Below are 15450 nucleotides of genomic sequence, written 5' to 3' on the forward strand. Positions count from 1 at the left end.
GAGTTAAATTGAGTTATAAAGTCCGAAATACAACATATAAACGACATATAAAAAAAGATTCTGAATTGTGAGATAAAATAGGTAAATGTAATATGACGCAATCTGCTGCCGCAGGTTAATGCTACTGTCGCTTTAAGACCGGACGCACATATCATATATTTTGACACATCTGTATTTTTCCCAACTGTTCAAATTCACACTTTGGGTATGTGTATGTAAAGAAACCAGCAGGCTTTCAAGTACGGACAAGACTTTTAAACACGTGCATATACTGAATACCACTTTCGTAATAATGTATCGAGTCAGTAAAATTTCCGTCAACTGTCCCTGGACTCGGCTGGACTCGGCAATAATTACCGAGTCCTAAAACCTTGAGTCCGAGTCAAAATGCATCCGAGTCCGTGACAAGTCAGAGTCCGCTAAAAATTGTACTCGAGACCGGACTCGAGTCCGAGTACCACAACTCTAGTATTAACACTTGAACACCCTCACACCCTTTTTTCTTCAAAAAAATAAAAATAAAAATAAAAAAAAGAACATCATAGTGTTTTGTAACAACATGAGTGTAAATAATGACAGAACTGTCATTTTGGGTGAACTGTCCCTTTAAGACAGTATTGGTTGGTGCATCAAGAAAACATAACTAGGCCTGTTTTGTTAGTCTATTATAGATTTTATATATTTAATAATACATGTATCACAATTACACTAACAGTCAAAAGTTTTTGAACAGTAAGATTTCTAATGTTTTAAAATCTTATCTGCTCACCAAGCCTGCATTTATTTGATCCAAAGTACAGCAAAAGCAGTAAAAGTTTGAAATATTTACCAATTTTAAATAACTATTTTTAAAAAAATTATAGGACAGGAATTGACTTTATTTATTGTTATTTAGTAAATGTATAAATTCAATGGGGTGGGTAGGAAGTATAGTGAATGAGACCTGAGGAGCAGAAAATGCACCTCTTATCTCTGATTGTGGCTGTGTTTTATATGACAATTTTTTTTTCTTGGATGAAAATTAGGCTGTAAGGGTTAATGACAGTTTTTAAGTAGCAGTCTATGGAAGCCATGGAATAAAAGAGTAAAAAAAAAAAAAAAAAAAAGTAAATTTGAGTTTAAGTTTGAATTTCAAAATTCTGACTTTATTTTCACAATTCCGAGATTATATCTCACAATTCTGATAAGAAAAGACATTCTCCCTTTTCTCCTCAGCTCAAAATCATGAGTTTATATCCCACACTTTTGACATTAAGACTTTAAGACAGTATTGGTTGGTGCATCAAGAAAACATAACTAGGCCTGTTTTGTTAGTCTATTATAGATTTTATATATTTTTTTTATTTCAGATAAATGCTGATATTTGGATCTTTCGATTCAAAGAATCCTGAACTATATGTACTCAACTGTTTTAAATATTGATAATAATAATAATAATAATAATAAATAATTCTTAAACAGCAAATCAGCATATTAGAATGATTTCTGAAGGATCATGCGACCAGAGTAATGATGCTGAAAATTCAGCTTTGCGTCACAACAATAAAATTATATTTTAAAATATATTCAAATAGAAAGCAGTTATTTTAAATAATAAAACATTTCACAATATTACTGTTATTGCTGTATTTTGGGTCAAATAAATGCACGCTTGGTGAGCAGAAGAGACTTCTTTGAAAAAAAAAAAACATTAAAAATCTTACTGTTCAAAAATTTTTGACTGGTCGTGTATATTACAGACATTTTATTGTGCGTTTAAAACATCAAGGCAATTAATGGGTAGCTGGTCATTCTAAGAGGTGCCAAAAAGACTGTTAAGCTTGCATTATTGCACAAAACTCAAAAGATTTGACCCAAAATACTAATATTTATTTTAAAAAACAAAAGACTGCCATAAAAGTTTAAAAGTTATTTCGGACAACACTGTAGCATATCTGAAATGACACATTTCATACTATATCCTCTGGGAGCTTTACTGAAGCTTTAGTACATTTTTCTCAGTAAGGGTGATCACAAACATATTGCATAATGTATCTGAGAGCAAACCACGTCTCCCTTGCAGTGGAAACGATCTGGTCGGCAGGCAGGAGGAATCCATATTTTCCAGTGTCACGCAACTCAAAAGCAAAGGAATATTTGATGCCACGTAGGTAAGCCCAGTCAACACTTGTACCACTAGCTTGTTCTGAAACAAAACATGCATTTTGCAATCCTGAGACAAATTTTTATTCCTGGATATTCATTTACTGTGTAGCATAGGTCTTTCAATACAATCTGTAAATTACATTTTGCGATAATATTGTTCCAAATATACAATAGGCACATCTTTGTATCTTATACACCTCTAAATTGAGAAGAAAAAATGCAAATTTGTTTGAAGAAAGGGTTATCATGAATTATAGACTTTTTATCCAGCAGTGATGGTTTAAAGTTAAAACACTGTAAAGGGGACCTATTATGCACCTTTTTACAATATGTAATATAAGTCTCAGGTGTCCCCAGAATATGTCTGTTAAGTTTCGGCTCAAAATAACCCACAGATCATTATATCATATCATTTTGAAAATGCCTATTTTGAGTGAAAGCAGAAATACACTGTTTTTCGTGCATGTTTCTTTAAATGCAAATGAGCAGCTGCTCCCCACCCCCTTTGACCAAATAGGGCTTTGCCTCAGAAATAAGACATTTTTTAAATCAATATTTTTTAATGTAAAATTCAATATCTTGGTAAGTGGTTAAAACAAATCCACTTCCACAATCCACTTACCAATAGTGTGGAAGATGCTGCCAACTTTATAAACAGTGCCATGCCAGGAATTGAGGGCTTTGTTTGCTTGTGTGGCCACATCATGCTAGAAAACACACACACACACACACACACACACACACACACACACACACACACACACACAAATCACTGTGAGATCATAAAACAAACTAGATTCAGAAGATCAAATCCAAAAAGGTTTATGGGAGTAGATTTTCTTACTAGTTCAGGCCAGTCAGGAGCATCTATGCCGATGTAGCCGTATGGATACATTAAGAGCTGCATGTAAGAGTGGAGAGTGATAAAGGATTTGAAGTTGCCGTGTTTCATGATGAAACCTGCTATGTTTTTCACTTCAATCTCAGATTGAGCAAATGGGCCGTGGTAGTCTTCAGCACAGGGGTCATTGCTTGCTCCAGGACCTGGAGAAAATGTAGACACATTTAATAAGACAAAATCATTCAGATCTATTGCAACAAGAGAAAACAACAACATGAACGTACCACCGAATACAGCATCCCAGTTTCTGTTGAGGTCAACACCAAGGCAGTTGGGGATAGAGGTCAAACACCGACTCTTAGACCAGAAACGGTGAAGCGGCTGAGGTAATGTTAATTAGAAATATATGCAATTATAAAAGATGCTTCTAAAGATTTATTTGTGCTTTACACAAACCAGTGAATGGCAGCTTACACTGAAAGTGCGGTGAGTGAAGACATATCCATCAGGATTGGCCACAATCATCAAGTAAATATCCATTTGACTGAGGATACCAGGCACAGGAGCACGGTTTTCCTTAAAGTCTGTCACAATCTACAGAAATTTCAGTTTCAGTTTTGAATGTTAAAAAGATTGGTTTTATAACTTTGTTTTGTACTTCTTTTTTTTTTAATTCACCTCAGAGGAACTATTTTTTCTTCTTTCAGATTTAGCTGAACTTGACTTGTTAGTCTCTACTTGTTTTGTTAGCACATTGGCCCAATGTTCTAAAACACTAAACAGTCAAGTTTTGTTTATTTTGAAGTCAAGTTAAGACATACGAATGCTAAATGGAGCTCATGTGCAATGGCAAGTACAAAACTACAAAAACTAAATGTTCTGGTAGACTATAACAAACAGACTCAAATGTATAATTCTTCAACAATTTCTCTCTCACCTGGTCAGCAAGCCACACTGCAGTAGCATGAGAAATCCACTCCCTTGCATGGATTCCGGCATCAATCCAGATTGCAGGTCTTTTTACTCCACCAGTGCTAAACTGGACACATTAAAATATAACAAATCAGATAGTGGTATGTTGATATCATATTAGCCTGAGTTTATAATCATATGATTTGTTTACCTTCAAGACATACATGGGACGGTTCTCATAAGTGGTGCCAAGCTTCACTTTAGTGATCAGTTTGGACTGATTTGCAAGGGTGTCCATAAAACTATAAATCTGAAAGGAGAAATGAAGGTTATAAACACAGGTGTGAATGGCTTTTTGCAAAAGTCAGTCCACATACTTACAGTCTCCAGGTCATGATAAGCAGCTAAGTTGAAGCTCTTGGTCTTGCGTTCCATTTCTGCATTGCGAACCATCTCTTCTCTCTCTCTGACCAAAAGTTCCTGAGAAACAGAAGAAAAATGTGTATTACTGAAAAATCATAACTAGTGGAATTTATAAGATTTATAGGATTTGTATACATAACTCACCTGCACATTGTTGATCATGACAGTGAAAGAGATGTTGTTTTCCTTAAGGAAGTTCTTGATAGCGTACAGTCTGGCACGAGGCACACGGATGTCAACAGGTCGTTCAATAGAGTCGGCATTGCTCCAGAAATCCAGCTGTAGGATCACATAATATATATTCCAGAATCTGAGAGATTTCCATGTCATGTACATGCGATCAAATGAAAGTAAAAGCATGCCAGCAGGGATTTAACAAATACCCCAGAATCCACATTTCTTTCCAGCTCCTTCAAAATCTGAATGTGGTCTTTAGATTCTGCATGGATTCTGAGAACTTGGTCTCTATTAAAAAACAATTAGGTATTTTGAACAAGAAGCATGGCTAAAATGGTAATAAGTCATAAAAGAGCAAAAACGTATCCGAACTTACCCATTAAAGAGCCCCTCGCAGTGAACTGTGGCCAGGAGCGCAAAAACTGCTAGATATTGTCTCATGTTCTCCGGCTCCGGGAATGATTTCTACTCTAAGACTCTTTCATGTAGAAACAGTTAAGTTTTATCCTTTTACAGCTCTCAGACTTCCGTCCTTCAAACCATAAGTGACACCCTTGAACTTCCTTTAGTACATTCAGAGAAGTGCTTCAAGTTGAAGTCCGAGGTGTAAAGTCAACTGGATGGTGTTAGGACACAGTTTTTCCCCTTACTCTCATGCTCTGGTTGGTCATTGGAGAAAAGGTACAGTTGGATCCTTTTTCCAGGGATGGATCTTTTAAATCAGGTGACATGGAAAGTGCCAATTTTATGGTAAATGATGGATTGGGAGACCCATTATAGGACCACAATGACATAAAAGAGCCATTTAATAAATAGAAAGATATGAAACAATATTGGGACAAAGGGCATCCCACATACCAACCAGCAACTAACGGGACCAGATTTTAGGACAATATTTGTACTTTGAGTGATGATATCAGAGGACATATTGATTGAAAAAGTTTGGAACCCATACATGATAAAGTAAAAGGACGAGGGAGTGCTACTGACCCCTGTTAAATAAAATAGGATGAGCTTGAACATGTCAAAAGGCTCATTTAAGTGGAATCACTTAATTTATGCATACATATATGATGCATAAATTGGGTATGGAAATGGTTTTGTTTCTGAAACTGTTACTGTATATTTATCTTTTCCTTCTGTGCTGATGGTGTCAACTGAGCCATAACCTCTTCCTGTTGAGTTTGACACCTCAAACTGCTGATGAAAGTATGTCAGAGCTCTCAATGGAAAACCCTACTCTATGAGCGACATGAAGAGACAAGACTGGACTGATCAATGGAGCACTTGTAAAAACTTGAATTGCAGCAGTGATACATGATCACTTGAAGAATTAGTGTAAAAACTGGCTCATCTTTTAACAAACCTTAAAAGTTAATGAGTATAGCTAAGAGATTTATCAACTGTTATAAGAGTTTTTGTAGAAATTTGAACATTGACCCTCACAAAATGGATTTGAGACATAGACGTACATTGTGAAAAAAGCAGTTGACTAAAGAAATTTGGGAAACAAAGTATTGAAGACACATTCTGACCCTTAATAAAAAAAAGAATCAAGGTATTTTGCACAATGCTGAAGCATAATATATATTAAATGATGTGTTTTTTGACATGTATCCTCTGGGATGTTTATTGAAGCTTAATTTCTCTCAGTAAGGGTGATCACAAACATATTGCATAATGTATCTGAGAGCATACCACGTCTCTCTTGCAGTGGAAACAATCTGGTCCGCAGGCAGGAGGAATCCGTATTCGCCAGTGTCACGCAACTCAAAAGCAAAGGAATATTTGATGCCACGTAGGTAAGCCCAGTCAACACTCGCACCACTAGCTGGTTCTGAAACAAAACATTGCAATTTTGTAATACTGAGACCACTTTTTTAAACAAACTCATCAACATTTTCAGTGCTCTTAGGGTGAGTCAGACTTTCATGTTTGTTTCACAATCCACTTACCAATAGTGTGAAATATGCTTCCAACTTTATAAACAGTGCCATGCCAGGAATTAAGGGCTTTGTTTGCTTGTGTGGCCACATCATGCTAGAAAAACACACAAGATCATAAAACAGACAAGATTCAGAAGAAGACCAAGGAGGTTTATGGGAGTAGATTTGCTTACCAGTTCAGTCCGGTCAGGAGCATCTGTGTCGATGTAGCCGTATGGATACATTAGGAGCTGCATGTAAGAGTGGAGGGTCATGAAGGATTTGAAGTTTCCGTGGTCCATGATAAAATTTGCAATGTTTTTCACTTCAATCTCAGATTGAGCAGATGGACCGCGGTAGTCTTCAGCACAGGGGTCATCGCTTGCTCCAGGACCTGGAGAAAATGTAGACACATTTAATAAGACAAAGTCCATTGGATCTGTTGCAACAAGAGGAAACTACAGTATGAACGTACCACCGAATTCAGCATCCCAGTTTCTGTTGAGGTCAACACCATGGCATTTGGGGTTGGAGGTCGCAGACCGACTCTTACGCCAGAAACGGTAAAACTCCTGAGGTAATGTTAAGTGGCGAAATATGCAATTATAAAAGGTTATGAAACACTTTTAAACATGTATTTGTGCTTTATGGAAACTACTAAATGACTGCTTACACTGAGAGAGCGGTGAGTGAAGACATATCCATCAGGATTGGCCACAATCATCAAGTAAATATCCATCTGACTGAGGATACTGGGCACAGGGGCACGGTTTTCCTTAAAGTCTGTTGCAATCTAAGTAAAAAAGTTCAGAATTTAAAAAGATATATAAAAATTAAAGTAATAATAAGATATAAAATGATAGAAGTACATAAAAATGAATAATTAAAAACAAAATAAAAGATCTTGCTAAAAAAGCTCATTGTTGTTGCGCATGTGCTCTCTTTCTGGACATTTTTTAAATGTAATGATTAAATATAAATAAAAAAATTAAAGAATCTCTAAGCAAATGAATGGACCTTTTTTTTTTAAATGGATGCAATGGCAAGTGAACTACAAAAACTAAATGTTCTAGCAGATATCATATTTCCTATCAGAAAAAACACATGACGCAAACAGACTCAAACAAACACTAAATCTATAACTCTATAAATGTATATCTCTCACCCTGTCAGCAAGCCACACTCCAGTAGCATGAGAAACCCACTCCCTCGCATGGATTCCAGCATCAATCCAGATTGCAGGTTTTTTCTCTCCACCAGTGCTGAACTGGATGCATTGTAAATATACAAAAAATTAGATAGTGATACATAGATATCTTCCTGTAAAAGGAGTTTATAATCATATGATCTGTTTACCTTCAAGACATACATGGGACGGTTCTCAAAAGTGCTGCCAATATTCACTTTAGAGATCAGGTTTGAGTGATTTGCAACCAGGGTGTCCATAAAATTGTAAATCTGAAAGGAATAATTAAAAAAAAAATAGATGTTTTGTTAAGGTTATAAACATGGTTGTGCATGGCATTTTTGAAAAGTCAGTACATGTACTTACAGTCTCTAGGTCATGGTAAGCAGCAAAGTTGAAGCTCTTGGTCTTGCGTTCCATTTCTGCATTGTGAACCATTTCTTCTCTCTCTCTGTCCAAAAGTTCCTGAGAAACAGAAAGTCTTCTTCTACAAATTGTGCAAAGTCTAACACTGTTTTTTTGTGAATAACTCACCTGCACATTGTTGATCATGACAGTGAAAGGGATGTTGTTTTCCTTGAGGAAGTCCTTGACAGCGTTCAGACTGGAGTGAGGCACACGGATGTCAACAGGTCGTTCAGTAGAAATGGCACGGGTCCAGAAATCCAGCTGTAGGATCACATAATATATATATGTATATTTCAGAATCTGAGAGATTTCCATGTCATATTGCACATGTGATCAAATAAAAGTTAAAACTTGTCAGCAGGGATTTAACAGATACCCCAGAATGGATGTCCCTTTCCAGCTCCTTTAAAATCTGAATGTGGTCTTCAGATTCTGCATGGATTCTGAGAACTTGGTCTCTATTAAGACAGAAAAAAGAGACATTTTGAAGAAGAAATTTTTGAAGAAACAAGTCCGACCTAAGTCGGTAAGTAATAAATAAATAAAAAAGTATCTGAACTTACCCATTAAAGAACTCCTCGCATTGAACAGCGGCCAGGAGCGCAAAGAATGCTAGACAGAGTGTCATGTTCTCCAGTTCTGGGAATGATCTCTACTGTCTCTTTAATATAGACCAGTGCTTATATACTCACAAACATCTGTTGAGTTACCAGTAATATTAGTGCTGATGCAGGTTAATATGACTTTGTCACCTGATGCAGCTAACTTTTGTATGTACATCTGCTCCAGGTGCCCATTGCTTTATGTTTCTCAGTGGGAAAAAATGGAAATTGTTACATTTAGGCTCTAACTTAAATATATTTACCATTAATTCGATTTTAATCAATAGTTTAAATGTGCAAACACTGACAAAAAATGCTATATTAGCCTTTAAAGAAGTGATTCAGAAATGTCTATTAAAAAAAAAGTAGGGTAGCTACTATGAGACATAGCATGTGGCCCAACAGGGTTTCGAATTGAAAAAAAAAAACACATTTTGTCTTAATATTTAGTCTTAGACGTTTAAAATGATTATATATATTTTCTTACAATTGTTTACAATTACAACTTTATCAAGAATTAATAACCTAGTCCACGCAGTAAGTCATTTTAAAGTCTGTTTGACATCAAATCAGCCAAACAAGAAAACGGAAAGTGGGCGGAGTCTTAACTTGGACGTGACGCTTCAAATCACGTGACGCATTCATCCTTGTCAGCTGACGCTTTGCGGAACTATAGTTTAGACTTGCAGATTTTAGTAATATAGATAAAGTAGTGAATAATTTAGTTTAGTACTTATAAAGTCAAACTTAAATTTTTCCTGTGATAAATCCCTGTTCAGATCGCAGTCAGTTTCTTAAAAACAGCAGCCATGGCGCTCAGCGATGCCGCCGTACAGAAACAGGTAAGAAAGCCAGTTAAGAAGAAGTTTATTAAGTAGCTTTAAAAGTTATATTTTTTAACTAAGTGTTATATTTCATATCAGGAAAGAATAGAAATGTCTGTTATAGGGCTGATTACACAAATACAGTACTTTTTGAGTCTTATGCAACATTACAGCCGCGAATCTGACTTAATAGTGTATGTTTTATAAAGTAATATATCTGATAAAAAAGTGTAATTATTTTGGCGTAATCTGAACTAATGTTTAGATAATTGTTGTAAACAATTTTATAAATATGTGAATTGATGCTAAATTGATGTTATATTTGTTATGAATTATATGTTGTTTGTAAAGTGTTTTGAAAGCCATATATAAAAAAAAAACAATTAATATTTTATTAATATGTATTACTCATAGCTAGACGTCTCTTTTACTTTGAGGAGTGCAAAGGCACCTTCTCAAATCTAGATTTTGTTTGAATGAATATTCTGTGTTTAATGCTGTTTATTATGAAGCCAAAAGAGGAAATCTCTGTCCTTCAGTTGTCCAGCACACATCCCTGTACTTTCCCAGCTTCACTGATGCAACACTTTCAGTCTCATTTCCCCATCAGTCTCTACCCTCATCCTTTTTATTTCATGACATCATCTTAATAAAGGATCAAAGGGGTTTGAAAACTCTTACATTGTAATTTAACCTTGCTTTGCTCTTTTACTGACACTGATTTCCTTGCATCTCTCCAGATCAAACACATGATGGCCTTTATTGAGCAGGAAGCCAGTGAGAAGGCAGAAGAAATAGATGCAAAGGTATAAAAGCATTATAAATGATTAGCATAAGTACATGAATATGGTCTGAATTTGTCTATTCTAGAGCATCATATGTATTGTTTCCTGCAGGCAGAAGAAGAGTTTAATATTGAAAAGGGACGACTGGTACAGACTCAGAGGTTGAAGATAATGGAGTACTATGAGAAAAAAGAGAAACAGATCGAACAACAGAAGAAAATGTGAGTTTGAGTTCTTTAAAAGAGTAGTTGAGCCAAGGATGAAAATTCTGTCATTCATTATTTACCCCTCATGTCGTTCCAAACCTGTAAGACTTTCATTCATCTTCGAAACACAAATTGAGATATTTTTGATGAATCCGAGAGCTTTCTGACCCTGCATAGACAGCGCAACGCAACTGACAAGGCCCAGAAAGGTAGTAAGAACATCCTTAAATTAGTCCATGTGACATCAGTGGTTCAATCATAATGTTATGAAGCTACGCGAATACTTTTTGTGTGCAAGCAAAACAAAAATAATGACTTTATTCACATTCACAATAGTACCACACATGCATATAATGCTGCTGACACAGGAGTCAGTGTTCTGACGTTTTAGTTTTGTTTTCTGTGCGCACACAAAAAGTATTCTTGTAGCTTCATAAAATTAAGGTTGAACCACTGATGTCACATGGACTATTTTAATGATGTCCTTACTACCTTTCTGGGCCTTGAACATGGTAGTTGTGTTGCTGTCTATGCAGGGTCAGAAAGCTCTCGGATTTAATCAAAAATACACTATATTGCCAAAAGTATTGGGACACCCCATTCTAATGAACAGGTTTGACTACTTTAGTAATTTCCATGAGTACAAATCTTAATGTTAAGCATATAATGATATTCTAGGGTATTGTATAATTTTAGTTTTGTAGCAACAGTTTGGACAGGACCCTTTTTTATTCTAACATGACAGTGCATCTGTGTATAAAGCAAAGTTAAAAAATGATTGATTCAATCAATGTGGAAGAACTTGACTGGTCTGCAGAAAGCCAAGTCCTAATCCCAATTGAACACCTCTGGTGTGACTGTAAATGCAGACCTTGAGCCAAAAACTCAATTACCAATGACTTGCACATATGGGTACAGTCATTTTAGACGCTTCCAAAACAACAACAGAGATGGAAATGCAATTTTTAAATACATAAATTGTGTTTCCATTATAGTTTTGGAAGTGCCTTTTTCTGTTCTGCAGAAGGTGATGGCCCAATACTTTTGTCCATATAGTGAATGTACAAGTCATTGGTGTTTGGTGATGAGTTTCTGGCTCAAGGTCTGCATTTAAAGTCACACCAGAGGTGTTCATCTGAGATTAGGACTTGGTTTTACCAGATCAGTCGAGTTCTTCCACACTGACTGAATTAATAGTTTCTTTTTGAACCCTGCTTTATACACTGATGCATATGTTAGAATAGAAAAGGGTCCAGTACAAACTGTTGCTATAAAACTGGAAGCACACAATACCCTAGAATATGATTATATGCTTAAACATTAAGATATGTATTCAGGGAAATTACTAAAGTAGTCAAACCTGTTCATTAGAAGTAGGTGTCCCAATACTTTTGGCGATATAGTGTATCTTAATTTGTGTTCTGATAATAAACAAAGAGGCGACGTGAGGGTGAGTAATTAATAACAGTTTTTTTTTTTTTTTTAATGAACTGTCCCATTAAATTTTTAACATGAGTCCTTCCGATTATTTGTTAATGTGTCTGTGCAAATCCACAGCCAAATGTCGAATTTGCTGAACCAGGCTAGACTAAAGGTACTCAAAGCTCGTGATGACATGGTTAAGGTATGATAATTATGTGATTTTGACATTTCTATAGTCTGTTTTTATAAAATTGCAAGAAATCTCACCTTCGTCTTCCTCATGTGATTCTTTGCAGGATCTCCTTAACGAAGCACAAAAACGGCTGGCCGACATTGCCAAAAAACCAAATGAGTACCAAACACTGCTGGAGGGGCTTGTGTTACAGGTTTGCTGATTCTTTTTTTATTTTAAAGGGATAGTTCACCCAAAAATGAAAATTCTGTCATCAATTACCCATTCTCATGTCATTGCAATCCCGTAAGACGTCTGTTCATCTTCGGAACACAAATTAAGATGTTTTTGATGAAATCCGAGAGCTTTCTGCGTCAGCGGCAACACACGCATGTGTCGTGGTCCTTACTGCCTTTCTGGGCCTTGGGCCCATGGTAGTCACGTTGCTGTCTATGCAGGATCAGAAAGCTCTCGGATTTCATCAAAAACATCTTAATTTGTGTTCAGAAGATGAACGAAGGTCTTACAGGTTTGGAACGATATGAGGGTGAGTAGTTAATGACAGAATTTTTATTTTTTGGTAAACTATTCCTTTAAATACGGTATATGCTGTTATTTAAAACTTTTTATTCATCAAAGAACCCTGAAAAAAATACCACACATTCCAAAAAATATTAAGCAGTACAATTGTTTCCAACACTGGTAATAAATCTGCATCTCAGAATGATTTCTGAAGGATCATGTGGCACTGAAAACTAATGGCTGGTGAAAATTCAGAGAAATAAAGTAAATTTTAAAGTATATTGAAACTTTTTATTAATCATTTATTATTGTTATAATTAATAACTATTTTATTACCATTTTTTCTGCCTCTGCAGGGTTTTTATCAGCTGCTGGAGCCCAAGGTTATAATTCGGTGCAGAAAGGAAGATGTAGCAATGGTTCAGGTGAACCCTATTTACCATCAATCTGTTAACATTACAAATGGTACAAACCCTTTACATTTTTAAAGAGATTTACATATCTGTTCATTTTAGGCTGCTGTTAAGAAAAACATCCCCATCTATAAAGACAAAGTAAAGAATAATATTGAAGTGCGCATCGACGAGAACAACTTCCTGCACGCTAACATGTAAGGTCACTCACACACTCAGTTTACTTAGGCTTTTGTATCCACCTTATTTTTGCCATATGTTTGCCATTTATAATTTATGGGTCTGGCTAGCGGTCTCATCCACGTCCAGCAATTTTTAGCTGTACAAAACAGCTCAAAGTTGCAAATTGGCGTGTTTTTTAACGTATTATCTTAATTATGAACACACTGGTTTGTAGTGCAAACAGTTTTATCGTTTACTGCATCGTTGTTATTCTTCTCGCTATTTCCCTATAGCGGATAATGAACTGGAAGTCTCCCCCATAGGCTTACTTCCGCATGCAGAATAAGGTGGATGCATAATTATTTGTGTTAACTGTTCATGCTTGGCATCCTCAGCTCAGGAGGTGTTGAAATCTATAACGCTGATGGCAAAATCAAAGTGTCCAACACGCTGGAGAGCAGACTGGAACTCCTAGCGCAACAGGTAGAGAAACAAATCACAGAAACAGGGAAAAAAGTTGGTTTATGGATATTTGTTGTATTCAAGTCCCATATTGTTGCTTTTTTGCTCACAGATGATGCCTGAGATCAGAGTGCAGCTCTTTGGTGCCAACCAAAATCGCAAGTTCATGGACTAATGGTCTGTTACTAGTAGTTAGGAAAACGGTGATAAAGTGATAATGAGGTTTGATGGGACGTTTTATTTTTTTAAAGGTCACTTTGTGGATTTTCTGAAGTAATTCAGAAAATTCAACTGATCATGTTTCAGCAATGAATTGCTCTCTCTTTTTCTTTTGTGTTTTTGCTGTTTCTTTTGAAAAAAAAAAACCAAAGTGGTTCAAAACGAAAGGCTTATCATGTGTGTTTATGTTACCTTATATCTCTCCTTTGAGTGTTTATGTAACGCTTTCTGGTTGAATATCATGTCATCTGTAGGGAAAGTGGACACCTGACATCTTATCTCAGCCTGTTTGAACAAAAAGCTTTAAGCACTCAGGAATTTACATTGTTATTGGCTTGGTTGTTGTTAGCTAAGCTAGCAGACTAACAGGTTTTCTTGGAAAAGGGAAACTTTCATTCAAAAAATATAAATGACTCTGTGCCTGTCTGTGTTTTCATTTGTAGTACAACTACAGAGAAATAAATCAAATATATTTTATTTATATTTCGAAGCATTTCTGTGCCCATTACAGTATAAACATTGCTTGTTGGTTACATCAAGTCAGAAATCTGACAGAGGCTTAAAGATGCTACATATACCTCAAACATTAAAAACACGCTGCCCTCTTGTGGAATTCAAATATAGGAGATGCAAATTAGCATCTGGTGTGGTGTACAAACAATGTTTTGCATAATCAAATGACTCTGGACCATGTTTTCAAGAGACTTTAAAATACAAAAGCTCTTCAGTGAACAGATTTAATAAGCAGAAATGCCTATATCAGTCTTGCATATTGAAATGTACAGATTGCTTATTGCAGTTATTTAGCATAACATAGGAGTATGAAGTCTCTGAGATATATATATATTTTTTCTCAGAAATCAAGTCTTGTCTTCCAGGAATATGCCACTATAAACTTTTTAAAATATCTCTTTCTTGGTATTATTAAAATAGTGTATTTTAAACAGAAATATCCTTTATTTTCTCCACCATTTTTTTCTTTTTACTGAAGTACACTCAAAAGTAAACTATTCAAGATCTCATTTTTCTGTCTATTTTTCACTGTACCCTTTTCTACCGAATGTGAAAGAAATTCCAACATAATCAATTCTCTTCATAAGAATAATACTAATAATATATATATATAGTTATTTTTTTCAATGAGTGGCAAGGATAAGGCTTTGTTGCATTTCAATTTATTGCGCACTCAACAAAATCATTTAAAGAAGCATTAAAAAATATTAAGTCAGCATTTTATAGCCTACAAGATATTTTGTCCCGTATAGGAACATATAACAGAAGGACAAGGCCTCCACTGCTAAGTCCTGCAGTCTCTTCACATGTAAAGACTTGAGATTTACTGAGAGACGAGAATTAAAGCAGCAACCTGATTAGGTCAGCAGACACTAAGCACAGTTTCTGCTTATTTTTTGCTGATTAAAGGGGTGGCAATCAGCAGTAGAGAGCCAAAACATAAATTTAGAAGATAAATTTCATCTTAATTTTGATTTAAGTCTCTTTTCAATGGAAGCCCATTTCTGCCACAACATAAAAATGGTATATATATATATATATTTTTTTTTGCAATTCTGAGACTAACTGAAATGTAAACTTAGAATTTTGAAAACTGAACTGAAATGTAAGCTCAGAATTTTGAGCAAAAAA

At 35.5% G+C, this 15450-nt stretch overlaps 3 protein-coding genes across 3 annotated transcripts; 1 reads left to right on the forward strand and 2 right to left on the reverse strand.

The window, feature by feature from the left end:
- Positions 1-638: 638 nt before the first annotated feature.
- Positions 639-5950, reverse strand: LOC141301253 (carboxypeptidase A2-like). The gene is made up of 11 exons (XM_073831508.1): positions 4875-5950; positions 4705-4786; positions 4466-4600; positions 4280-4378; positions 4110-4208; positions 3924-4025; positions 3461-3580; positions 3271-3367; positions 2990-3189; positions 2768-2852; positions 639-2185 (listed from the first exon to the last, which is right to left on the reverse strand). The coding sequence occupies exons 1-11, from the start codon at positions 4937-4939 to the stop codon at positions 1998-2000; spliced, it is 1272 nt and encodes a 423-aa protein (XP_073687609.1). The 5' UTR covers positions 4940-5950; the 3' UTR covers positions 639-1997.
- A 148-nt stretch (positions 5951-6098) lies between these two features.
- On the reverse strand, positions 6099-8668 carry LOC141301252 (carboxypeptidase A2-like). Its single transcript, XM_073831507.1, has 11 exons — positions 8581-8668; positions 8394-8475; positions 8144-8278; positions 7976-8074; positions 7780-7881; positions 7589-7690; positions 7097-7216; positions 6899-6995; positions 6618-6817; positions 6454-6538; positions 6099-6335 (listed from the first exon to the last, which is right to left on the reverse strand). The coding sequence occupies exons 1-11, from the start codon at positions 8643-8645 to the stop codon at positions 6148-6150; spliced, it is 1275 nt and encodes a 424-aa protein (XP_073687608.1). The 5' UTR covers positions 8646-8668; the 3' UTR covers positions 6099-6147.
- A 585-nt stretch (positions 8669-9253) lies between these two features.
- Positions 9254-14283, forward strand: atp6v1e1a (ATPase H+ transporting V1 subunit E1a). The gene is made up of 9 exons (XM_073831719.1): positions 9254-9461; positions 10184-10249; positions 10340-10449; positions 11992-12058; positions 12153-12242; positions 12907-12975; positions 13066-13160; positions 13521-13608; positions 13700-14283. Exons 1-9 carry the CDS (start codon positions 9429-9431, stop codon positions 13760-13762), a joined length of 681 nt encoding a protein of 226 aa, XP_073687820.1. The 5' UTR covers positions 9254-9428; the 3' UTR covers positions 13763-14283.
- The last annotated feature ends 1167 nt before the right edge of the window (positions 14284-15450 follow it).

The sequence above is a fragment of the Garra rufa genome, chromosome 25, assembly GCF_049309525.1.
Source record: "Garra rufa chromosome 25, GarRuf1.0, whole genome shotgun sequence".
Lineage (NCBI taxonomy): Eukaryota > Metazoa > Chordata > Actinopteri > Cypriniformes > Cyprinidae > Garra > Garra rufa.

Excerpts from the sequence above, each read along its gene's own strand:
- LOC141301253 (XM_073831508.1), bottom strand. The coding sequence starts at position 4,939 with ATGAGACAATATCTAGCAGTTTTTGCGCTCCTGGCCACAGTTCACTGC. Across the intron at positions 4,601-4,704 it reads AAAGAAATGTGGATTCTGGG|CTGGATTTCTGGAGCAATGC; the intron begins GTATTTGTTAAA and ends GTGATCCTACAG. Across the intron at positions 2,186-2,767 it reads CAGCATCTTCCACACTATTG|AACAAGCTAGTGGTACAAGT; the intron begins GTAAGTGGATTG and ends GTTTTGTTTCAG.
- LOC141301252 (XM_073831507.1), bottom strand. The coding sequence starts at position 8,645 with ATGACACTCTGTCTAGCATTCTTTGCGCTCCTGGCCGCTGTTCAATGC. Across the intron at positions 8,075-8,143 it reads TCATGATCAACAATGTGCAG|GAACTTTTGGACAGAGAGAG; the intron begins GTGAGTTATTCA and ends TCTGTTTCTCAG. Across the intron at positions 7,882-7,975 it reads CTTACCATGACCTAGAGACT|ATTTACAATTTTATGGACAC; the intron begins GTAAGTACATGT and ends TATTCCTTTCAG.
- atp6v1e1a (XM_073831719.1), top strand. The coding sequence starts at position 9,429 with ATGGCGCTCAGCGATGCCGCCGTACAGAAACAG. Across the intron at positions 13,161-13,520 it reads AACTTCCTGCACGCTAACAT|CTCAGGAGGTGTTGAAATCT; the intron begins GTAAGGTCACTC and ends TGGCATCCTCAG. Across the intron at positions 13,609-13,699 it reads TGGAACTCCTAGCGCAACAG|ATGATGCCTGAGATCAGAGT; the intron begins GTAGAGAAACAA and ends TTTTGCTCACAG.